At 34.4% G+C, this 25,775-nt stretch overlaps 1 protein-coding gene across 1 annotated transcript in view; it reads right to left on the minus strand.

Moving 5' to 3' along the window:
• Positions 1 to 25,775, minus strand: part of Zir (dedicator of cytokinesis) — a 60,944-nt gene that overhangs the window by 15,694 nt on the left and 19,475 nt on the right. Inside the window, exons 12-27 of the mRNA XM_089242892.1 lie at positions 25,057 to 25,250; positions 23,297 to 23,390; positions 22,682 to 22,962; positions 22,053 to 22,123; positions 21,816 to 21,957; positions 21,402 to 21,503; positions 21,047 to 21,133; positions 17,035 to 17,316; positions 16,737 to 16,916; positions 15,953 to 16,321; positions 15,493 to 15,639; positions 13,564 to 13,889; positions 13,205 to 13,386; positions 6,974 to 7,098; positions 1,555 to 1,731; positions 204 to 327 (exon numbers count right to left, since the gene is read on the minus strand). Of these exons, the coding sequence (XP_089099018.1) occupies positions 204 to 327; positions 1,555 to 1,731; positions 6,974 to 7,098; positions 13,205 to 13,386; positions 13,564 to 13,889; positions 15,493 to 15,639; positions 15,953 to 16,321; positions 16,737 to 16,916; positions 17,035 to 17,316; positions 21,047 to 21,133; positions 21,402 to 21,503; positions 21,816 to 21,957; positions 22,053 to 22,123; positions 22,682 to 22,962; positions 23,297 to 23,390; positions 25,057 to 25,250 (2,883 nt within the window). The remainder of the gene's footprint in view (positions 1 to 203; positions 328 to 1,554; positions 1,732 to 6,973; positions 7,099 to 13,204; positions 13,387 to 13,563; positions 13,890 to 15,492; positions 15,640 to 15,952; positions 16,322 to 16,736; positions 16,917 to 17,034; positions 17,317 to 21,046; positions 21,134 to 21,401; positions 21,504 to 21,815; positions 21,958 to 22,052; positions 22,124 to 22,681; positions 22,963 to 23,296; positions 23,391 to 25,056; positions 25,251 to 25,775) is intronic.

The raw sequence follows: 25,775 nt of genomic DNA on the forward strand, positions 1-25,775 counted from the left end.
CGGCAGGGGTTGTCTCTCTCTATAATTTCTTTATAAATTGATGAATTTTTATTATAATAGAAATAAATTATAAACATAAATTAATGATTAAAATTTTGAAACATATATGTCATACCAAATGCAGAGTGTTACTTGAACCTTGTATCAAGAATTAATTTTAGAATATCCGTGGTGGTGAGGAGAAAATAAAAATGCACACATACCTTTTCTCCTTATCATCTCACTTCTTGCTCCAGAATGGCCAAGAATAGCATCTTCAAGCTTGGATTTAATATCTGTTGTCCTTACTGAATTGGGTTGACTATATTTGGCTACAGATTTCCGTCCCTGAAAGAATATAAATCTTGATATAACGTTTATCTGTGTTGGAAATGTCCAAATGCGTTCATTGAATGATTGAGCAAGTAAAATATTTAATTTACAGCAAAATTTGGCTATAAACACATTCAAGGCAGGGAAATACAGATTTTCATTTTAAAAAGCGCTGTAATCAAGAAACAAGAATTCTTGTTTTTGAGAAGTGTGTGCACTTTACTGAGAATTAATTCTCATATAGAAAACAGGATTATATATGACAGTGGTGCATTATTACATTTTTGAGTATTTGTGATATTTACATTACTTATGAGTGATTTTTCGAATAATCAACTGCATCATAGTAGTAGATTATTAAGCTTAACTTGCATTTAATTTTTTCCGTGATGGATCAATGTGATGAATTAGAATATAATTTTTATGATGAATCATTAGTCATACCAAATGACTGTAGAAGATCATAATAGACCATAGAAATGAATGTGAACAAAGTGACGGTGATAACGTTAATGAAAGTGTGATAGTGGTAACATTCTCATCAGAATAGTATGCAAGAGACATCTGGAGTCAGTAAAACATGATATACATACAAATTCTGTGAAGTACCCTTACACAAAGAAAACTGTTCCAGTCATTATTACAAGTTCATGCTGGTAAGATGCTGGTCTACCACTGTGAAGTTAGCTATCAGGTTCCAAGTTCGATTCAGAGGAAGAATATTGATAATATATTTTCCCTAATGAGCTTGAGGTGACCACGAATAGATGCCGCGTTCATTTCCAATCCACTCATTAATGGCATTAAATTGTGATATAGCGATATTGGTGGAGTCTGTGTGTGGTGGAGTATTAATTATTACACTAAAAACAATGGTAATACTACTTACATATAGCTCCTGAAAATTACAATAAATATATTAGCTACAAAAATTAATTATTGCAGTTTTAGCATTCGCTTTTTGGATTTCAAAATTTACTTTTCATATATACCACATCTAATTGAACAATAAAATTTCAAATATTGCAGCTTTTCAACTAAAAAGACTTCAATCTGTTGTGAAACTTAAATTTTAAGTTAAATATTTTAGTATCTCTGGCTCTAAAAATTTCTCATTATACATTTCGGTATTGGTTAGATGTTATATTTCACATTTATGAATTTACATATTTTAAAATTGTTTGTTTTGTTGGATAAATAATAAAACCCATTTATCAAATAAAATAAACTTTAAACACTTACTTTGTATTTAAAGCATGAAACACACAATGAGAGTACTTCCAGCAATTGTTGCAACTGCTGAGGTTGAATGCCACACCACCAATGATGAAGAATTTTTTTCTCAACATGCTTTAAAATCCACAGAAAGCAAATTAGCAGATCTTTAGTGGTTTCCTCCTTCAGCTGAACCTTTACATTCTGACAACAAGATGTTTATGATACACATATTTTTAAATTTATCAGTCTGATATTGCAGATTAATAATAAAAAATATAGTAAACTTTGGACTATCCTGTCTATATTGGCAGAAAGGTGAGCCAGATGACAGAAAAGCTGGATAAGCAGGATTTTCATAAATGTTCACTTCCCACCCCCTCCCCCCAACCTTTTTTATACAAAATTCTGCTCTTATTAATATTTTCCAAATTCTAAATATAGACGAGTACTTAATAAATACTTGTTATGTACTGAACTGTATGTTTTAAGGAATTATTACAGAATAAATGGTCCAAGAAAAAAATATTTGGACAAATTATAATATAAATTATGTTATGACCAACTTAATTGCATGAAAAGTAAAACCATGTATACTTTTTTATTCTTTCAAACAAAGCACAACTCAGGTCTATCGCCATGGGCAATTTACTACCTAGTGAGTTATGCCAGAAGTGTAAGTGTGTGTACCTAACAATATAAATGCGTATTTAGTGTTGTGTCTGATTTTTCAGTGCTGCCACCTATATTTCAGAAGTGAAGTGCTATGATTGAATATTTGTAGTTTGTTAGGACTTGCTCTCTGTGACAAGGCTTTTTAACGAGGAGATCGGTTCGCATTCTCACTTTGAAGTTGGGAGAGAACCCACAGAAAACCAACTTCAGCTGACCACCACTGTGGCAATGGTGGGGTTTGAACCCCTGACCTTGCGATGTAAGTCCGTCACTATAACCACTCGACCACCCCAGCGACCAATCATGTATACTGTACACACAGTGTAAAAAACACAAATTTTTTATTCTATAAAACTTACACTTTCTATTATTCTATAATTTTCAGAATAAAAAACGTAAAACATAGGCTTGTTTTACTTACAAAAATAATTTACATGGTTCGTACTCTTCCAACGAAAAAAAATTCAAGGACTATTCAAGCACTTTTCAAGGTAAAACTTAAAAATTCAAGGACTTTTTTTACAAACGCATATTTTTCACATGAATAGGCGCATATTTAATTTTGATTAAAACTTTCAGAGATTACATTTCTACCTACTTTATTTCACATCATCTGTAATGAATAAAGGAGGCCACATACACATATATATCATACAAAACATATGACACATTGAATAACACAGTTCGTGCCTGTCAATTTCCTTATTGAAACGTAGTTTAGTCTCTAAATATTGCAATTAATTTCTTTTTAAAGACTAAAAAAAAGAACTCTTCTAAAGATAAAAAAAGATTAAATTATTTCTTTCATTAATTCTAAATTTATTTATTTCATTAATGCTGGAATAATTTCTTTCATTAATTCTGGAATTTTTTCATCAATTCTGGAATTATTTCTTTCAACAATTCTGGAATAATTTTTCATAACTTTTGGAATAATTGCTTTCATCAATTCTGGATTTGTTTCTTTCGCTAATGCTGAATTCTTTTATTGATTCTAAAATTATTTCATTAATTCTGGAATTATATTTCATTAATTTTGGAATTATATTTCATTAATTCTGTAATTCTTTCATTAATTTTGGAATTATATTTCATTAATTCTGTAATTCTTTCATTAATTTTAATTCTTTCTTTCATTAATTCTGGAACTATCTCTTTCATTAATTTTGGAATCATATCATCGATACTGAAATTATTTCTTTCATTTATTGTTTTAAACTCCTTTAAACAACTATGGATGCCATTAGAAAATAACGGAGATGCGCCGACATTCAACGCGTCACGTGATCTTCCAAGTAATTATGTAGACCACTGACGTCATACCAGCGCCGGTACTAGAACGCGGGAGGGGGGGGGGTGGCAATTTTTAGGTGAACACCGTTATAAAATTATCGAATTCCGAATTGGTGGGGGCGGCAAGACAATACAAAAATCCTAGTTATGGCCCTGCGTCATACTCCCTCCAGTAATATAAGCTCAATGGATTTCAGCGCCGATTCACCCATTGAAGTACAGCTTGCATTTGGCGACATTTTTGTCTGGCACACTCAGCAACCAATCTTGATAGAAGGGATTTTTCAGCCACACAAGTAATTAAAAGTACACACACTTGTTACTCATTTTTTGTTTTCTTTCTTTAAAGAACCTTATACAACCTTAGACAGCATGGGCGGAGATACGGGGGGGGGGGATGTGAAGTTGACTGATCTAATGTATATATGCATATATGAATTGACATCATCGTGTCCCCCCACCCCCCAGACTTCCAAGTCAATCTCCGCCTATAGTTGACAGTAATCAGAGGAAGCTTCGCTCACTTACGGACCGAAAGGCTGAAATTATTTCGGCAAAAATTATGACACTTTTTTTATTAAGATATTGATTTTTCAAGTCCTCCAGAAAAAATACCTTGTACAAAAGTTTCATGACTTCCAACGACTCCAAATACGTCTACATACGATCACAGGATACATGCTACCATAAAGCCGGGTTTTCCTAGAAGTGGGTTGTTGCAATACCTTCTAGAACAGAAGGACTTCTACTCTAGAAATAGGTATTGGTTGGTTGTTGGGGGGGGGGGGGTCAGAGTGTGCCGACTGAGCTGAAGAAAAAAAACAACGATCGGAAGTTCATTTTGAACTCTAGCTTTTATTCCATAAAAGTTGCAAGGAAAAAAAACAAGATCATTTACGATCATAAAAGAAATAAATAAATAAAACGGCCGACAAATAACAACCGGCAATCTCAGGGAGAAAAAAAACAATCCCGACATAGACGCGGAAAAAAACCAGCCTACAGTACAAAGCCGAGCTCCCGTGAGGGTGAGAGCATGCCGTCAGCGATTTACATATTGCGTCGGGCCGAGCGGTTCCACGTGCACAGAGAATAAAAAGGGAAAAAACATTCCAACATAGGTTTTTGGCGCCGCATGAACCGAACTGTATCATTTCGCGTCGACAGAAACGTTTTACATAATCACACTACGCGTTTGTGTATTCCTACCGTGGCGCATCAGCTCACGGCCCTGCTATCAGCTACTCTGTCATCTGCATGCTCCGGTTTGAAGGGAAGCATCGAGCTCGATGAAGGGAAGTGAAAGAAAACAAAAATGAAGAGAAGATCGGTAAAACGAGTGGCGCACAACGCATTTGACTCCTCCAGAAACAGTCGGCCAATCACGCCCGACGTAAAACACTGCCGTGTGAGGCTTGTTGCGCTCTCTAGGATCTAGGTTTTCTTATTATTGGTGAGTGGACGGCGTGTCACGCTGGGCGATTCACTTTGCACGCGGCACAAAAAACCTGCTCCTACGAAAACTAGGCTTTATAATAATGGGGAAAAACGTGCTTCAAATCCAATTATCCAGGGTTATTGGCTACTAAGGCTTTTTCCCTGTGCTTTGCACTTTTTTAAGGACGTCACTTACGAAGTAAAAAAAAAAAAGTGGCGAAAACTATTTCGGAAAACACAAATTTTTCAAGGACTCTCACAGAATTCTTAAAAAAAAATTCTTTTTCAAGGACTCTTATTTATTTTCAAGGACTCTTATTTATTTTCAAGGACTCTTATTTATTTTCAAGGACTTTCAAGGCCTTGAAAATGAACTTTTTTTTTTCAAGGACTTTTCAAGGTTTTCAAGGACCGTACGAACCATGATTTAACTTATTTGAGAGAAAGACTCTAATAACTAATTTAACTTATTTGAGAGAGAGACTCTAATAACTAATTTAACTTATTTGAGAGAGAGACTCTAATAACTAATTTAACTTATTTGAGAGAGAGAGAGACTAATAACTAGCTTAACTTATTTAATTGATAAACGATTACACAAATGTCAAAAGGTAGGCCTAAGATGAAAGATTCTAAACTCAGTTTTTAGTTTTTGAAAACGTTTTTGATAGATGACCGATTTTCCACTTTTAGCCATTTTCTGCGACATAATGTTCCTCCACTAACGCTCTAACTCATGCAAAAATTTGTTTTGAAATGAGGCTAACATAGAACAGGATTTTATTGCTCATTTTTGAGTAGCCACACCATAAAATGATTTTGTGTTGCTTTGGAATCACTGAGAATTATTATGTATGAATTTTTAACTAGGCTGGATAGTCGAGAGAAAATTGAAGATCCATTTTAAGCTTGAAAAAATTAAATATAAAAAGTTTTAAGTTAAAAAATTAATGATTGAGTATTGTCTACTGTACTTGAAATAAAAGGAACTGGCAAATTTAATGACTCAGATATATTTCACTGCACAGAAATGGTATTACGATATTTCTCTTATATACAATATTATTACGTTTCATACATATTTCACTTGATTTTGACAATTTCCAAGCATGTGAGATCAAAATAAAATTGAAAAAACTATGCACTTCATTTAGCTTTGCTACTCAAAAAAATTAAATCTTGAAGTTAAGTGTTATTTTCTATTAAGCATACTTTAGTGGCACATCACAAGAAAGGGCATGAAAAAACAAATATTGAGTATAAAAATGTAGTCAATGGAAGAAAAACACTTTAACTGTTAGATCAACTATAAGATCTATTCTCTCACAATGGCCACAGTTAGGCTCCGTTCCAAGAGATTTGCATCATCTGTCTGAAACATATTATGAATTGCATCTGGCGAGTGTGAACACTTAGTAGACGGGCCACAACTGTTGGGTGTGTGAATGGGAATGTTAATATGGTTTATTGAACATAAGAATGGCACAGCAATTATGTTTTTGAAAAATAATTTTAGAGCAGGTGGAATTTGTAATCATATGGTACGTACTAAACTACACGTTTTAAATCAAGCAATTAAAAAAAACTGACATAGAATTCAGAATGAATTTCTTAATCTAATAAACTAATATGCAGAATTGCATATTAGCTATTGAGAAATAAACTTAAATAATCCATAAATATATATTTTTTTTTTGGTGCCATGAACAAAAACTATGTATTAGACGAAAGTTAATCTCGTCACAAACGTGTAGTGCATTCAATTGATGTTGAGATTATTTTCGGACAACATAATGAATCTGGAAAACTATCTCGTTTTCCAATAGCAATGGATAATAAAATAGAATTTCAAATATAAATAATGAAAATAAAATTTAAAATGACTCCAAATATAAAAAAAATTTACTGTTAAAAAACCCAAACTTCTTTCAGGGACAAAGGAAAAAAAAGAGGACTATCACCAAGCAGAAAAAAAAATTAATACATATATTTTTTGACTAATTAAAATTTGTCATTAGGTACTTGGACATTAGATGCTTACTTGATTAGTAAAGCCATATGTTTGCACTTGGCTTTCATTTCTTCTTGCAGCACATGATCTTGCAGCTAATGAAAAAGCTTGACCTTTGGCTACACAATTTTCACCATCTCCATTAATTGAACTTCCTTAAATATACATACATATATATGCACGATAACATTTGAAAATAACAGGAAGCAATACTGATCATGTTCATAAAATAAATCATAATTCTTTTAAAAATTTACAAGGAGTCAAAGAAAGCATATAAATACAAAAACAAAGCCACAAAAGGCAAAATTCCTAACAAGGTGGCTGAGAAAAAGATACCCATAACAAATAAGGATGTCACATATTTTAAAAAATACAGCAACCCAATTAAAAATGCGATTACAAACAATATATATACATGATAAAATATTATACAATGCCCATAAAGAATACTTATGGTTGTCTTATTTTATAAGCATGGATAACTTCTTGATTCACCCCAACATGTTTATCGTATTTATTTTTAAACGTGTCAATTGTGTTAGAATTTACTACCTCTGGGGTACTAAATAATGAGCTACATTTATTAATAACCCTATTAGAGAAAATTCCCTGTGACACCATAGCCTTGCATTGTCCCTCACCAATCGATACTGGTGTCCCCTTGTAAAAGCAGTCGATTGACAGTGTACTAATAATTCATGGTCCATCCTATCCATCCCGCTGAAAATTTTGAACACTTCGATCATATCTTCTCCCGAAACCTGCGTTCATCCAACGTAAACATTCAAAAAATGACGTCTCTCTTCATAACTCAAGTCCTGTGTGCCTATAAGGACACGCGTACTCTTCTCTGCACCCCTTCAACCAATTCTATGTCCCTCTGTAGGTATGGCCTCCAAAACCTTACAGCATACTTCAGTCCAGGACGAACTAAGCCTCAGAAAAGCGGAAGAATGACTTTAGGAGAACGCGAAGAGACCTTTTGAAAATGAGACCAAGCATTCTGTTCGTTGAACAATGTTCAGAAAACTTAAGCCGCTCATCAATGAGAATTCCCAAATCTGTGACCCTAGCTGCATCCGGGATAGTGACACCATTCAACTCGTAAGAGAACCGTGGGTTGTTCGAGCCAAAATGAGCAACCATGCACTTGACAATGCTAAACATCATGCTCCATTCATTTGCCCATGCTCTAATCATGTTTAAGTTGGTCTACAGAAACTCCCTATCGCTTTAATTCCTGATAATTCCTATTAGCTTCACGTCATCTGTGAATTTGCTAGCAATTCCATTGATACGCTGATCGAGTTCATCGATAAAAAGTGAAAAAGTATGGGGACAAGGACACTTCATTGAGCAACTCCACTTGTGACAACTGTTTAACCAGCGAATTCCCCGTTCACCATAACTCGTGGTGACCTATCTCTTAACCATGATTCTATCCAATTCAGCAAGTTGCCCCCAATTCCAAACTTGTGTACAAATGCTTCAAGAATTTACCATGTTGGAATTGATTGAATGCCTTCTAGAAATCAAGGTAAACAACATCTACATTTTGCCCTTACCTAAAGCCTTAGTTACATGATCATAGAAGCAAAGGAGGTTAGTCACACATGACTTCCCCTTCCTGAACCCATGTTGATTACCCGACAATACATTATTCTCGTCTATCCACTTCACCTTTTGATAATAATTTCCAAAATTTTTGAGGGGGAGCTCGCCAAACTCACTGGACGATAATTCGAGACACAGCTTCTCTACTACCCTTCTTAAATATTAGAACATTAGTAAGTTTCCAATCCCTTGGGACAATACCCTCAGCAACACTACTCATGTATATCTGTGCGACTGGCCCCAACAATTCATTAGCGCATTTCCTGAAGACCCTGGGATAGATATCATCTATCCTGGTGCTTTGCTTGCACATATATTTTTTAGAAAATTTAGGACCTCCACATCTTCCACTTGAATATCGTTAAGGATTTTATTACCCCCATGCAACACCCGTACATTGAATATCATTATCTCTATGAAAAACCGATGTGAAAAAGTCATTGAAAGCACTACACATGTCTACATTGCTCTCTACCCTAAATCCTCTTATTGAGAGGGATCAACTGTCCCCTTACATCCATTATTGACATATCTAAAAAGTGATTTTGGGTCAGGGTCAATGTTATCTGCCAACCTAGATTCAACTTCTTTCTTACTATCCCCAGACGTGCCAACTTTTGGAGTCCAGAAATCCGTAGATTCTCCCCCAGCACTCATAGACTCGATCAAAAAATAAAAATTCAAAACAAAATTTTTTTGAAGAAAAATAAATTTAATCAAGTAAGGAAAAAGTTCAATTTCCCCCAAGGCAGGTTGTGCTTTGCCCGTGAGTAGAATATGATTGCATGTCAGTCTTTCAATGCAGAATAGAGAAATCACATCTACATAATGTTCATGAAACATAAGTTTCTTTTCGTGGATGTTATCAGTGCTTGATAATCTTGGGTACATAAACTTTTAAAATCTTTATATAGCTTAAAGTTTTATATTTTCTTTCTGAAGACATATTTAATCAGAGGAAATAATTAAAAACTTCAAAATACAAAACTTCTAACGAAAAACTTGTGTTTACCACACGGCTGTTAATGGAATATAATAACAATTATACAGGAATTTCGGCAACCAAGATCATACCCCCGATAAATGATTGCCGATAAAAGCTACGTAAACAAAGTCACGTCTTTGCCAGTTGCTTAAATGCGATCACCACAACTTTTTTTACGGCTGTTCTCTGGGCGTTTTCCCTAACGACCACGGCAGTCATTAACATCACGACAACGTGAAAGCTCGTGTAAAATCAAATTTTCTGCCAAAATCTGGAGAAATTGTAACAAATCCGGAGAGCAGGAGGAATGATGAAAAATCCGGAGAGTTGGCAGGTCTGTATCCCTTATCGCTTTTTTATCAGTAAACAATGATAGGTCACTTCATCCACTTTTATATGCTCTGAATGCTCTTTTCTTTTCAAGATAAAGGTTACGGATGCTATCCATGAACCATAAGGGGCGTGATGTAGAAACTCACTTTTTTCGAACAAAGGGTATGACATCGTGCAGAACAGAGGACAGCTTCATACTAAATTCTTCCCACTGACCTGAACGACCCCGACTGATTACAACTGATCTTTGACAACTTCCGTTAAACGTTCTCTCAAAACATCAAAGTTAGTTCTCCGAAAACAAGGAATAAGTCTTGTTATCAACTTTGCTTGAAGAAATGTTACAGAAAACACTAACACGATGATGACTGGAAGAAAACTCATCCCCCTCCCACCAAAACATGTTCAACAAGATCCTCAGAACTAGTGAGAACTAAATCCAAAATAGCAGTACCCCTAGTGGCTTCTGATACATGCTGATACAAAAAATGATTGAGCACCAACTTAAAAAAGTCTCTTTCATATTGCACTTTAACTGAAAGGTTCTCCCAAACGATTCCCAGGTAATTGAAAAATACCCTAGCATTACAACCCTCTTACGCTTACACATGTAGGAAATTTCATCATGAAGTTTGGATGCCTATTCGGTGGACTGTAACAAATCCCTACAATAAGTTTGAGGCCTTTTATTTTCAAGCTCAACCCATATAGTTTTGATATAACTTCTCCGCACGTTACACTCTCTAGCCTTCAAACATGATTTCACGTATATCAAGACTCCATCCCCTTTCCTATCCAATCTATTTCTTAAAAAAGTATAGTATCCTGTGTGGTGATGTGTAAGAAAGATTTATCTCCATCGTTTGCCCAAGATTCTGCAATGCATATAAGATCCAGGTCCTCCCCAGCTATCATAATTTCCAAAAAAATCTTTATTACCCAAGCTCCTGGCATTTATTAGCACACATTTTAATATGCCCTGTGATTTAGTGTCAATCAAGAAGCCATCCAAGTCAGAGGTGGGTAATTCCACATCCATACTGTTATTATTAATAACAAACCCACATTCCCGTCTATGAGGTCTGGGAGTAAAAAACCTGACCTGGGCCTATCGTAAACCTCCCAGATCCCACTCCTATTCAGATGAACCCCATCCCAATGAAGACACCTGTCTGTAAATGTGAGAAGCTCCAAGAACGTGATCCAAGTGAGGAGCAAATGTCCTTTAGGCTTAAACTGAATTGGTGGATCCTACTCCTATACCCCTAAGCAGTACTGGAATCACTACCACATCTGAACCTTCCTCTTGAGCGGATAATAGTAAGTCCTGGTACTCTGACAAAGACTCATTAATATTCGCTCCTACCTGATTTGTTCCCACCCACACGATTACCCGTAAAGGCAACTTTCGGCAATGAAAAATGTCTTGAACGTTGCTAATCTTCCCCCCAAGACAACAGAGCTCGCGCGCGAAACCAAAAAATCCCTACACATCCCTACTCTGTTCCTCAACCATAGAATCATCAATGATTAACCTACCTCTATCACTATTCTTCTATACCTCATCCACAACCACCCATTCACCTTCTTAAACTGTCATACATGGAGATTGTTTCTTCATCAACAGATGGCTCGATGACAAGTGGCTTCATTATAACCAGGCCCTCTAGCACCCTAACCCTTTCCTGTAACGCTTCGACCTGGAGTTCCAACCTTGACCTATCCAAACCCCCTCCCCTACACTTGAAACGAACAGCTACTATCCCCCTAGATCAGGAAAACATCCCGTCGCAAGCTCTATTCAACACTAGTCGAGGTACAGCCATACTAACACTATTGCTAAAACTACATAAAAATACTTAAAAATAGGAAAATGAGGAACCTTAACAGGAAATTAAAATAACGTAAAATACATTGCAATGTGAAATATATGTGAAAGATTGTACGAAAAAATAAAATGCTTAACACTAAATCACGGAGAAAATATAAATGTATATAAAGAATACAACACACCTAAAAAAAAGTATTAAGCTACAAAGTACAATATATACTTATTAGTATTAGCTAACTATATCTATTCACTAACACTAAAACAATAGGGCCCAAATGAAAAAAAAATATTGAGAGCACCCTGGAAAAAGTATACACTGTTCGCTAACACTAACGTCCAAAATACCCACAAATTTATTTCAAAGCGGGAAAAACAAAAACCTGGCAAAAGTACAATGAAAATTAAATGAGTGCAAGAAAAACAAAATTTAAGTCGATTGAAAATACACAACACAAATTTAAAAACTTGAGAGCAATAATTAAAAAAAAACTATGTATCTTGCAAATCCAACAATGTGCAGCCCTAAAAATCCAGTGACAAAATCAAAGAGAATGAAGAAAAACACAAAATGGTGGACCGACGTGACAGATAATCCTTCTTTGTAATCCCTCAGCAATGGCTGAATATAAAACTACTGCTATTGGTCAGTGAGCAGAGCACGTCCAATCCCTACTGCAGCCAAGACGAGAATGTTTTTGCTGCTTCTAAATATGTTGGACTGAAGGAATTATATGCATATATGTGTTCTTTATCAATCATTTATCATCTGAACCAAAATTATCAAGTAATATAATCTCAATATACAAAATAGCAGTGATAGTAGGTGCTTAAAAACAAGTCACCCAATATTTAAAATCCCTAAAATTGACAGTTTTAAATGTTTCTGAGTATGTAAAATTGATTCTCTGTGTACATGTATATTCTCTATACAAATCTACAATTTTAGATCTATCATCACCAAATTTTGCATACATACTAAAACTTGAACGATGAGCTATTTAAATGTTTGTTTTTTTCTGGGCAAAAAAAAAAATGTCACGCAACAATGATTCCTTGGCCTCAACAATCACTTTTCGAATGTTTACTCCAGTTACCATGGTTTTCTAACATTGCGTTTCAGACATGTACACGCCTTCACCATGGTTTGTCACTTCTTTAATCCTGCCAGTATTATGTATAAGTTTATTCCTTTATAATGTTTGTCACTTTTTCAATCCTCCCAGTAATTAAAGAAAACCCAGGCAGCACTAAGCATTATAGCTAGTAAGCTATATTACATGGAAATTTTTTTAAATCGAAATGAAGGACTGCTAAAAATGAAAGTAAAAGGTATTTCATGTAAGACACATCATATATTGGCATTCTGTCATGATATCATTTCTCATTTGTGTATTTTATGCAATTTACACGTAAATTTAGGTGGACAATCAATGCTTGAACACCGTTCTGCTAGTTTTATTTGTGATACATCAAGAAATTGAGAAGTTAAACTCACTTGAACCATCTGAGCATCTGACATTCAGCAATGGTAATGCATCCAGTACTATTCCAATCAATGGCAAATATAAACAAGCCACTCTAGACTTATGCTCAGGTTCAGAAAATCTACCATCCCAATCATGAGATGCTAACAAATTCTGAATCATTTTCACAGCTTTCATATGCAGAGTTGTGTTACTGAAAATAAAATTGAACAAAATAAATTGAAAAGTTATCTTAAAACGCTGATTTATTTTAATAATCAATAAATAGAAAGAAAAACACTGATATAGAGTGTACATCTTATTTTCTTACAACAATTAGAAAATCAGTATTTATCAGTATTATGTAAATACCAGAAGCAATTACTCTTACTTCAGCTTCAATACAGCAGCAACATCTGACAAAACCAAACCAACCAAGAAATGCTGTTGTTTGAAATCTGCACTCAATTCAGTGAAAGTCCCTTTGTCAACCACAGGACCACCAGATAATAAAGAACATTGTGAAGATGATGATGTAACACTTGGGGATGGCGAGATGGCAGGCGAAGGGGATGATATAGATGTTCGGAATGGAAAGTTCAATATGACAAAATGTTCATGACTGCTTACTATTCTTAGAAACTCAAGTTTAAGAGAAATAAGCAGAGCTCCATCAGGCAAGGATGAAATTTTTGCTGACATCTGCTTGCAATATGCCTGGAAGTAGAATTTTGAAATTAATCACTATATAATAGTTTCACTAAAAATAAAGAAATGAAGATAAGAGAAATAAAAACTTATGAAAATGAAGATTCGTGTTTGATAAAAAGAAAAGTTACAAAGTATTAAATAGATATAATGAGGGGAAAAAAACAATCTATCAAAAATAATCTTGGTTAACTCTGAAATTTCATGGTAAAGTTAACAGAATGTAATGTAAACATTTGTAATGTTTTGAGTACAGAAGAGATCCGGTGGTTTTAGATATCATAAACACCATCAAAAAGTTACCTTAAACCTTCATTTATTAATATAGCACTCCAAAGTACTACACTACATAAAATGCTTACATCACATAGAAATTTCTGATTGTAGTCAATGGGATATGTTTATCTCATTAATTTTTTTTTTTGTATGACACATTTTATTCATTCCAGGAACTAGTTATAGCCATTTTATTAGAGACCCTGACAAAAGTGTACAAAAAATTGAAAAAAAAACCTCCAATAAACAATGTATTAGTCAAATTTATAAAGTTTTGAATTAACAGTAACTTGTGTAGATTAAACAAACTTGATTACATGAGGTTAGTGTTTCAGGTTCCTCTTACAATACTATATAATTATCAGGCAATCATAAGTTTATCTATTCAGGTTTTCACAACGCTCAATCATTTATGAATGATTTTTTGGACTAGAGGCATGAATATGGGCCAAGATTCCAAGGAAAATACTATTAATTAATTGTACCTGCACAGCATACACATTCCTCTACGGAATTTCTAACAAATTGGTACATGCCACTATGTGTGTGTGTTCTGAGTGTATGTGTGACCCTAACATATTTATGATTGTTTCGTGTTCCTGCTAGTGCTGCCATCTGTCTTCTTAATTTTTAAGTAATGTTGGTAAATGCTTGAATTTTCTTATGTCAATATCAACTTGTGGGTCTGTCTGTTCCTTGTAGAGACTTTATTAAATGGGAGACCAGCTCACATTCATGCCTCAATGTTGGAGAACCACAGAAAACCAACTTTAGCCGACCAGCAGTGTGCATCAACAGGATTCAAATCTGGATACTCATGATGAGAGAGTCCAGCACAATGCCTACACGACTCCACAGCAGCTCCCTGGTAAACCATTTTGCAAAATTTTAAGAAAACATCTAATGATGGTAAACACTGGAGTTCATATTGAGTGAATACTCAGACCTAAGAATATCCTAATACCTTTCAGCTTTAAAAATCATTCATAAATCAAGAGGTTATTGTTGAATTTTTATTTAATTTCTGGAATATACCAAAATATTTCAATGAAAATTACAGTAAATTTGGTTTTATTAAAAAAAACTGAGAAAAATCTATAATTTAATTTTTAAAATGTAACAAATAAAAGCGTGTGTTTCACTTTATAATTGTTGAAAATATGAATAATCACATGGTCTCAATAGACTCATTTTTTTAACAGCTCTACTCAATACAGTGATTTGCTTGCAAGCAAGTTTAAATCATTAGAAAAATAATAATTCGATACCCGCAATGACAACGAATAATGAGATCTAATATATTTTGGTCAATAAACAAATTAATGAAACAACATACTTTTATCAACCGGAAAACATAACCCCGATCAACAACAGAAAGAAGATCACTCAAGAAAAATGCCAGTGAAGAATTGAGATTCTGTGTAAATTTGAATTCTGCTTCTTTGTTGTATCGACTAATGATTTCAGAAGTAACTATAGTCACCTATAAAAGAGAGAAGCATAATAAAGGAAAAAACAAGATTTTTAATAAATTGATTAATTACACAAGGATAAATTTACATGAACAAAATCTAGAACTTTTAAAAATAGTGTGATATGTATCATAAAATATCTGAAAAAAAACTTTGAATGATAATGCAAAAGTTACAAAACTTACTTAATTTAAATTGAATTCTTGAACTAAAAAAAGGTTTTCAAGAAAGAGCAATTATTTTTTTTTTAATTTCAAGCATATAAAATTTGGCAAAGAAAATTTTAATAAGCACATCAGTTTTGAAAAAATATGCAGAACTTACTAAGGTAGTAATGTCATCAAAAAACTGTGCACAAAACCGAAGTTTACGTGGAACATTCATTCTATTTGTTGAAGCCAGATGAAGAACCATGCTCCTGATAATGAGTTCAAAGAAGAACCATGCATTTTGTAGTGCAAGTTCCCTTGCGATTCCACTTGAAACCACCCACTGAAGAACCAGTTCTTCGTGGAGAATTTTTCTGGAATGTGACGTTGTCAGAGTGAACAGAATGTTTTCTTGTATGCCACCAGCTGTTCTCATACTTGCTGTTCTATCTAATCCTTTATTTAGAATATTACTCACTTCTGTATCAGTATCTACATAGGACACCATGTCAGGATTACTATTGCTCCTGCCAAAACATGATTTCTGGGGGGAAAAAGAGGAGCATTCTCATACACTAATAGTTTTAATTGGTGAGTGATAACTTACTATAGCATTTATCTAAGAAAAAAACATTAAGTCAATTAAGCATCAAATTCGTTCAAATTAACAATAATTTCCCAATGAATAAGAAAGAATTATTTTGCAATAAGCTGAGGCTTTTAAACATAGCTTAAAAGCAAAAAGAATGACTCTTTCTCTTCTCCCAATATATATATATATATACACACATGGAAGTAATCCAATGAAGGAGTTCAGATCTTAAGAATTTTAATATCAATGGCCTCACACATGTTTCTTATGTTTAAAATATATAATGTTTAATAGAGTTTGACTTAAGTATTATGTTGTGCATGAAATGTTTTTTTCTACATTAAAAAACTTTGAATTCAAAATTTACCTGAATTGGCATTGACATTGGGCGCCCAATGGTTGCAAAATTCACAGGTGGCGGAGGTAAGCCTCTGGCATCTGGTCCATGATGCATAGTATTATACTGAGGTGGTTTACATTGATAGCTAAGGTACGTCACCAGAAGCTTATTTCGATTATGCCGATCATTTTCTTCTTCTAAGCCAGTCTGAAAATTGTAAAAAATAAAAACAACATCGGCATCTCATAAGAAAATAAAAATATTTACAGATTAGCCAAAACTATGCAGGTCTACAAAAATATTGCAGGAATGCAGATATCCTTACCGTAACTCTATGCACAAGCATTGCAATGGATTCAAAAGCAGATTGTCCAATGTTGATTGCTTGCCCAGCAACCAATGGTGGATGAACAAGGAGGAATATAAGCTTGTCTAAAACAAGAGGCAAAAAGTTTACAACTGGTTCAAGGGAACTATCATCAGCTTTGGTTATTTCCACCATACTTTTCTTCAATTCTTGTTCAAGATTATTCTCGCCAACTCTACTTGGGAGAGACCCCTCGTCAATGTTCTTGCAAAGATTCAAGAAACGATCCAGAGCTATATCCTACATCAAAGCATACAATTAAAAACTTTTTTGCACATAACAATAACATAGTACTCATATAATACATTTATGTGAGAAAGATGGCGCCACATGCCTGAATCGAATTGGTGAATGTGTGTGGTGCGCGTGCACAGAGGGTGGATGAGGAAAAGGATTGACGATGCGGTGGACGGAAGACATATAGTAATAATGTCTGTTACTGTATGTAAATAATAATTATCGTTTATGATTAAAATCTCACAAATATGGGGGCTCGACTGGGATGGATGGATTGATTTTCAAGACGACGACGACATTTCCTATGACAATGATTCCCGAGATTTTCAAGACAGTTTCTTTCCTGTGACAACGCCATTTCAAGATGACGACGGTTTCTTTCTAGTGATGACGCTATTTCAAGACGACAACGATTTCAACTCCTTTCAACGAAGACTGTTTCTGTTCGACGTATCTCACTGATTTACGACGGCAGATTCCTTTCGACGACGAAGGCAACGGCAGATTCCTTTCGACAATGAATCTCGCTGATCTACGATGGCAACAGCATTTCGACGACGAAAGCACGCTAATCAACGACGACGATTTTGAGTTCACGGTGAGTGCGTTTTGATCAGTTCCCAAGGAACAGAATGTCGATTTGTCTGGGTGAAATCCCTCAAATTAACGCTAACATAAAGAACGCGTCCGTGAAGATTGTTAAGAAGTTACACAAACTCATATTCGGGTCTGAGGGCGATAGGGGAAACAGAAAGAGACAGGAATTTCAATGGTCTTCGGTGTGAGCATGGCTCCAATGAATACAAAAAACGACTATCTCTAATTGTTGAGCAATGGAGTGATACAGAGCAGTTGCTGGTTACAAATTTCCTGTGCCTACACTGTGATGTAAGACGGGATCAACTGCCAAAAAACATTTTATCAACTCTGATGGACTTGAATGGCTTGAATCAGAAACTTCAAGCGTCCGAAACAGACGACGAAGAATCCGACGATGAAGAAGACGACCATAATAGTGTTTCCATATCCAATTCCGAAGAAAAGCTAGACGGCCAACGATGTATGACGACTCGGACTCGCGAACAGACCTCAGCGTTACAACCGATGTCAAAGACAGTACTTCCGGTAAATGACGACAATGAATCGATAGTTCCAAGATCTGGTTCTACTGATTCCCAATGAGGGATGAACTTTGCCATGAATCTGAAAGATGTCGAGGACTCGATACAAGCATTTGATGGCACAAGCACCTATCCAGTAGAGAAATTCGTCGAGGAGCTGGAAAACATGGCTCAGATTTTCAGGTGGCCGGAGTTGCATTTGTTTGTGTTCGCAAAGAAACGACTCAAAGGTCTCGCAAAGTTATTCATCCAAGGTGAGCGAGGTATCAGCTCATGGACGACCTTGAAAGATGCGCTCCTAGGTGAGTTTGGTTCAAAATTGAGCGGTGCTCAAATACACAAGATGTTGAGCGAGAGGAAACTGAAAAACAAAACAGCTCGTGAATATTTCTTGCATATGAAAGAAATTGCTAACAGAGGCAATATCGAGGACACTGCAATTATCGAGTATGTCCTGGATGGCATTCCAGAGGACAACCACAAAATCTTGCTATACGGTGTGACGTCTGTGAGAGAGTTCAAGGCGAAGTTGGTGGTGTATGAAACTAGCAATACTCAAGGCTATCGCTATCCAACACCTTCGACCGAGTGTCAACATGAGGGCGAAAACAAGTCAAGACCTTCTTACTACCCGAAGTCAAGACCAGATGTGGTTCAGGAAGCTAGTATCAGATGTTACAACTGTGGAGAAACAAATCCTCTCTCAAAAGACTGTAGAAATAAGTCGCGTGTCGTTAAATGCTTCCGGTGTAATGGGTTCGGCCACAAGTCTATTGATTGCTCGCAAAAAGATGTGAATAAAACAGTCAGTGCCTCAGATAGTAAAAGAAGTAATTGTCGAAAAATCGTGAAGATCATGGAGAAAGAAGTGGATGCATTATTTGATACGGGAAGTGACGCAACCATGATCAATCAAACTTTTTACTGTGAATTAGGATCACACAGTATGTGTTTCGATGGTGTGACATTGATGGGTATATCCGGGGAAAATGTCTCTCCCTTAGGGTTTTTTTACGCTGACATATTCATCGATAGACACACTGTTTCCACGAAAGTGTATGTCGTAAAGAACCTCTGCAATCAGATGGTTATGGGTGCCGATGTCATATGTAAAGTAAACATCTCCTTCACTGAGAGAGGCATCGAAGTTCGTGGTTTACATGATGACGCCGAAACTTCAGTAAAGTATGCTCAAATCGTGTGTTTACAAGGCGACCAACCAACGGCAGCGAATGAGGAAAAAAATGCTCACTTAACAGACGGTGATAAGACAGAAGCAGAATCATCAGCATCAACAAATTGTGTTCTGTTGACAGCTGCAGTGAGTGAAAACGAAGTCGATATGGGACATATCATAAACAAGGACGTTAAGGAAAAGTTGGAAAAGAGAAGTAAGCAGATTGAGCTGGATGACAAGAGTGTCATTAAACAACTGAAACAAGAACTATCTGAGATGACGGAAAGACACCAAATGCGGCTGATGTTGAGACTGAATGAAAAAGAGATGGAACTGAAAGCTGAGTTCGAACGAGAGAAAGAGGCTTTGCTGACGGAGCAGAAGAATTTCCTACAAAGGGAGAAAGAGGAAGAGATGAAAGCATTGAAAGATTCGTTACATCAAGCCATTGACGAAACTGTATCAAGGTGCATGGATGAGATGCAAATGAGAGTTGAAACACTCTTGAGTGAAGCTTTGGTACCTCAAGATGCGGGAAGAAAGGAACATCAGAGGGCATCTAAGAAACAGATTAATGAAGTGACAGATGAAAACAGGAAGACGTTCAACTCAAGACGGAAGACCGCAGATAAATGTGCTACTGTTTTGATCGTGATCAAGGGATATCAGTTCAAGGACTTGAAGACGCAGTCAGAGTGTCGAAATCTCGACAGATGGGTGAAGTGAAGATGAAAGACGCATACGATGAGATCGGTGATTATGACGTACCATCGAGGATCGTCAGCTGTGCTGAGTGCATGATGAAGTGGATGTTTCGGAAAAACAGATTTTCCGGGATGGAAGATTTGCAGAATGGCCGATTGTGGGAAAGATGGCGCCACATGCCTGAATCGAGTTGGTGACTGTGTGTGGTGCGCGTGCGCAGAAGGTGGACGAGGAGAAGAATTGACGAGGCGGTGGACGGAAGATGTATAGTAATAATGTCTGTTACTGTATGTAAATAATAATTATCATTTACGATTGAAATCTCACATTTATTGAAAAAGATAAAAGTAATTTAAAAAAAAGTTATATATATATATAAACTTTGTAAGTATAGAAAATAACCGTGAGAAATGTGGTTAAATTAAACAAACATGCTACATTCTACTCTTGTTTAATCATCTGTATAGCTAAAAATACAAAAGGTATCATTCCAAAACTACTCACAAAAATATTGCTATAGAAAATGCAACAATATCTAACTATTGATTTTTCAGCTATTTTTTTGTATCAAACAATAAAAATATCATTAACCTTTACAGTTATAGTATTCTAGACTTTTTAACGATGTTTTTATCAGGAAATCATGAATAGATTCCCCTATGGTTTTACTTGATAATAAATATATTTACAAATTTAGACGTATTTTTCAACTGGAGGAAAAAATACTCACTTTAGGAAATATTGATGATGCAGCATTAATTGTCACGTCGAAGATCCCTTTATGGTTATCGATCCACTTTGTATTAGGAATTTGTATCTGAGAAAATATAAAAAAATTATAGTATTTTTTTAAGAAATGTAAAATAAATCAAAGTCTGATTTAAATTAAATTGGAAATAGATTTTGGAATTTCGTGACTTTTAAAGAGTAAAAGTCAATTATTTTAATTAAGTCATTCGCACTAGAATTATTTTTCCACTACAAATGTCTTAAGTCAGAAAACTGGTTATTTATTTGATAAAAATTTAACTGAAATATTGTTGACAAAGTAAAAAGAAAATTATAGCACTAAAGTGAATACTTACAAAAGGTGTTAAGAAAGAATAACTTGGTGGAGGCGGGTCCATCATGACTGGAAGACTGAAATCACCAGTTTGCAGTTTTCCTTCTTTGAAAAGGGGAAACCACTGGAAAAATTATAAGTGCACAAATAACTATAATAAATATTAAACAAACTTAAACTTTTTAATAAATTTGATAACTTCAGAAATAATATATGAGATATGAAACGTAATAATTTTTGCACTTGAATAGACAAAAAAACTTAGTGAAAATAATTGATGTACAGAAGGGAACTGATTTTTTCTCTTTTGTATGAGCAACATTTGAAGCATTATATAGTTATGAAAGAACGTACCAAAGTAAATTATACATGTTAAACTATTATGCACTAAAATTATCAGCATATATATATACATAAATTGTAGAAAAATACTTACTGTATATCCTACTGGAGTTTCTGTAGGAGACTGTTCCAATTTTTTCTGACATCCTATGTGATAAAATGTGAAAAGAAGGTGATACTGCTCTGTGTATGCTGCAGGAAGCTTAATTTTTATTTCATCATGGAAGTCTGGTGACCTTAGAAAATTTAAAAATCATGAAAAATATTATATAGAGAAAATAGAATTGTTTCACTGAAAATATACAAGAACAAAGCTAAAAATTTTATTCACCTATTGTGATAAGTTACAGCTGTGAAAGCTTCTGTGATAAATTCAGGACAGCTGGACTTTCCAAAAATAACCTTAAAATTACAAAAAATTTGAGAATTTTATATAAGACTAGTTTCTTGTTGTTCAGAAACTTAATGAAATAACACTGATAACATAAATTAATCAATCATAAATTTCATTTTTATATGCACAGGCTTCACTGATGCAAGGTTCCCAGCAAAATCTGCTTGATCGTTTTCCCTGATCTAAACTCAAAAATTTCCCAGACCAAAACTCTGGAAGAATGAAACATAATTTAAAATTTGAATCTATTTTTTGAAGCTTCACTTTTTTTCTCTTCGTAGAAATTTTTCCTGATGGTTATCAAATATTTTCATATTTTCCTGTCAAATATTTCACATATTCCCTGTCAAATATTTCACATATTCCCTGTCAAATATTTTACATTTTCCCTGGCTTTCTTTCTAGGTCACTGGGAACCCTGTGATAATATAACTGACAGGTAAAATATTTCAAACAGCAACAAATCATTATGATTCAAAAGTTTGAGTTAATAGAATAAAGATAAACTGAGAACTCAAATTTTCTCACTACGAAGTTAAGTAATATAGAAATAAATAATCACTCACTGGAAGGGCACTAAGTTCCTCTTCGTTGGCCATAAACTGGATTTTACAAGCAATATTCCTAGCAGAACCTGGTCTATTTGTAAAATTGACATCTCTAGGATAAACATAAAGCAAGTTCCTGTATGAATAATATGGCATAAAAACTTCACGGATAGGAAATTCCAGTATTTCTTTAGTGGGCCGGCCCTTCTCATCTGGATAAGGATAGAGACGTGCTAATTCAGGAGTAAGGCAATATTTTGGCTCCTCTGGACATGGAGCTATGTCTAACTTTAGAATACCTGCAATATAAAAATAATTATTACCAATTATTTGAAACTGACAATTTATAATTGAAAATATCATGGAACTAAGAAAATCTGTCAAAAAAAATACAAGGATGGGAAGAAAAATTCATGATGTATATCCACTGAACTTTCAAATACCAAAAAAATTATTAAATATTTTTAAATGAATTGCATTTATTTGGAAAATGACTTCCTATTTAAAATATTAAAGCAAAATATACAGCAATTTGAGGAAAAATAGGTCATACTCAAACTTTTTCCCTTATTTTCTTAAATAGGATTCTTAACAAAGACACAGTATTGCAAACATCACAAAAAAGATTCATACCTGGAATACACTTCAAACGCTTCAATAAAGAAGATGGTCGTTTCAAGTCAGTCAGAAATTTGTACAGGTCTTCATCTCGAAGTCTATCACTTTCCTATTTAAAATAAAGCAATACAGAGTAAGTACATACAATCATGCAATAAATGTACAAGTTAATTAAAAACACTAATTGTATGGATATTGAGGCAAGTGCTTTTTTTTTACATAAATAGTAGTGAAACTTCATTTGCTTAACATTGTCACAAAGATTAATATTTAATACCTATTAGTGGTAAAGAAATAATATACCATTATTGTTAAACATTTTTATTTGTTTTTTATTTCATACATGATCTTGAAAGATATTGATTTATTAAGATGTTCATATATAACATAAGATGAACATATTATATTAGGGGCCGTTCAAGTATTACGTAAGCAAATTTTCGGCCATTTTTAACCCCCTGGTCAGCAAAATTTCGTCATCAGCTCTGCCCCTCTGAACCCCCTCTCCTCCCTTGTCATCAAAAGTCAGCAAATCGGAACCCCCCCCCCCCCCATCGATGATGACATAATACTTGAACGGCCGCTTACATAAGACACAGAAGATGAAAGTTTTTGTCTCCTCTTTCAGCATCATATTGGGATCACATCTTTACATTGGGATAAATTAAGATATCCATACAACATAATCATTTTTTATGGGCAGTATGTATATTTATATTTTATCATAATTATTGGTTTTTGTTGCTGTTGGTGGGTTGCTGTATTTTTGATACAGTTTAGATATATATTCGACATCCATATTTTTATAGGCATCTTTTTTTTCAGCCATCTTGTTGGGCATTTTGTCTGTCGTGGCCTTTGTATTTGTATCATAATTTTCTTCTCTTAATTTAACTGCTTAAAATCTGTATATATATAAAATTGATTTTCTGTGTGTGTGTTCTCTATACAAATCTACAATTTTAGGTCTATTCTTCGCCAAATTTTGTGTGTATATATATATATATACCAAATAAAGGCCCACATTGAACAATAGGCTACTTTAAAAGTTTATCAGAGATGGGAAAATGCTCAAAATGGGCAAAAAAACTGTCAGCAACAATGGTTCCTGGGTCTCATCAATCACTTTCAGAATGGTTATTATGGTTCCCTAGCAATGTGTTTCATACATGCATATGCCTTTACAATGAATGGTTTGTCACTTCTTTAATGATGCGAGTATTATACATAATAGTTCATTCCTTTATAATGGTTTATCACTTTTCAATCTTCCCAGTAATTAAAGAAAATCTGGGCAGTGCCGGGTATTACAGCTAGTGGAAAATAAAAGGGATTTTTACACATTTATGACCAAAGAAATGTAATTTTCACTCGTTCCTTTTTGTGCTAGAATCTGAAAATTTGTAAGCCTTTAATACAAATTGAACTGATCTATGCATTAAACATGCTAAAGATGAACCTTAGTACTATCTTACAGCCTTCATAAGGAATTAAATAAAAAATTGATTATCTCCATCAGAAAATCTATCATTGGCAACATGCATTTATGAGCAAATATTTTTTGTGGTTAGATTTTTTAAATCGAACATCTTTTTGATATTAATTATGAAAAAAAAATTCCATGTCATTATTTGAGTTTTTGATACCTACTTTGAGAAACTTAATAAATTAGTTCATTGCATCTAAGATTTACAACATTATATGATACAAAAAAAACCCCAAAAAAACAAGAGTTATGCTCGAATATTTTCAAAGAATTAAATATCACCTCATACCTGCTTGAAAAAACTATTGACCGTCAAAGTAACTGGTCTGAAGCTATCGAGGCTGGAACATATGTCATCCTGAGCAATGCTTCCCCTTTTATCGCAACTAAGTTTTCTTTCCAGTGATCCTTGACGTTTTAGGGTTCCTGTTTCACACTGTTTTCTACGGAAGCTATCCAAACTGTAAGCGCTGAATTTCCTATCTGTATTGGAAAAAAATATGTATGTCTATTTACATGTATTAACGAATAATCTTTAAAACAAGGCAGGAATCCAAACCATTGAAATAAGCATGTTACTGGGAAAAAAAATTTAATATTACAAATAAAATAGAATATCGGGGGGAAAAGGAAAAATTGCTACGGAATCAAAATCAATTAAATTCCTAAAGTATAAAAAATATTGATACTTCTGATCTTTTATTAACAGATGACACTTTTGAGTAGCGCTACAATGCACTTTTAAGGTCTTGTATAACTCAAATATGACACAATTTCCTAATGGTAATCAATATGCATATGGATGGTTTGTAGACATAAAAACTTTAAAACATAAATAGTCTTGAAAATCCAAGCCCCGAAAGTTACACATTTCTGGATAATCCGAGAAGGCACTGAAAATTTTTGAATTCCCTTTTTAAGACCCTCGTTTCTCTTTTTTTTTTAACCAAGAGAACCCAACTTCTTTATTTTTTCCCAGCAATACTACATAGTACATATAAGTAGATA

Source organism: Pholcus phalangioides, unplaced genomic scaffold (assembly GCF_987345545.1).
Source record: "Pholcus phalangioides strain wild (caught in Gottingen) unplaced genomic scaffold, Ppha-v1.0 ptg000015l_1, whole genome shotgun sequence".
Classification (NCBI taxonomy): domain Eukaryota; kingdom Metazoa; phylum Arthropoda; class Arachnida; order Araneae; family Pholcidae; genus Pholcus; species Pholcus phalangioides.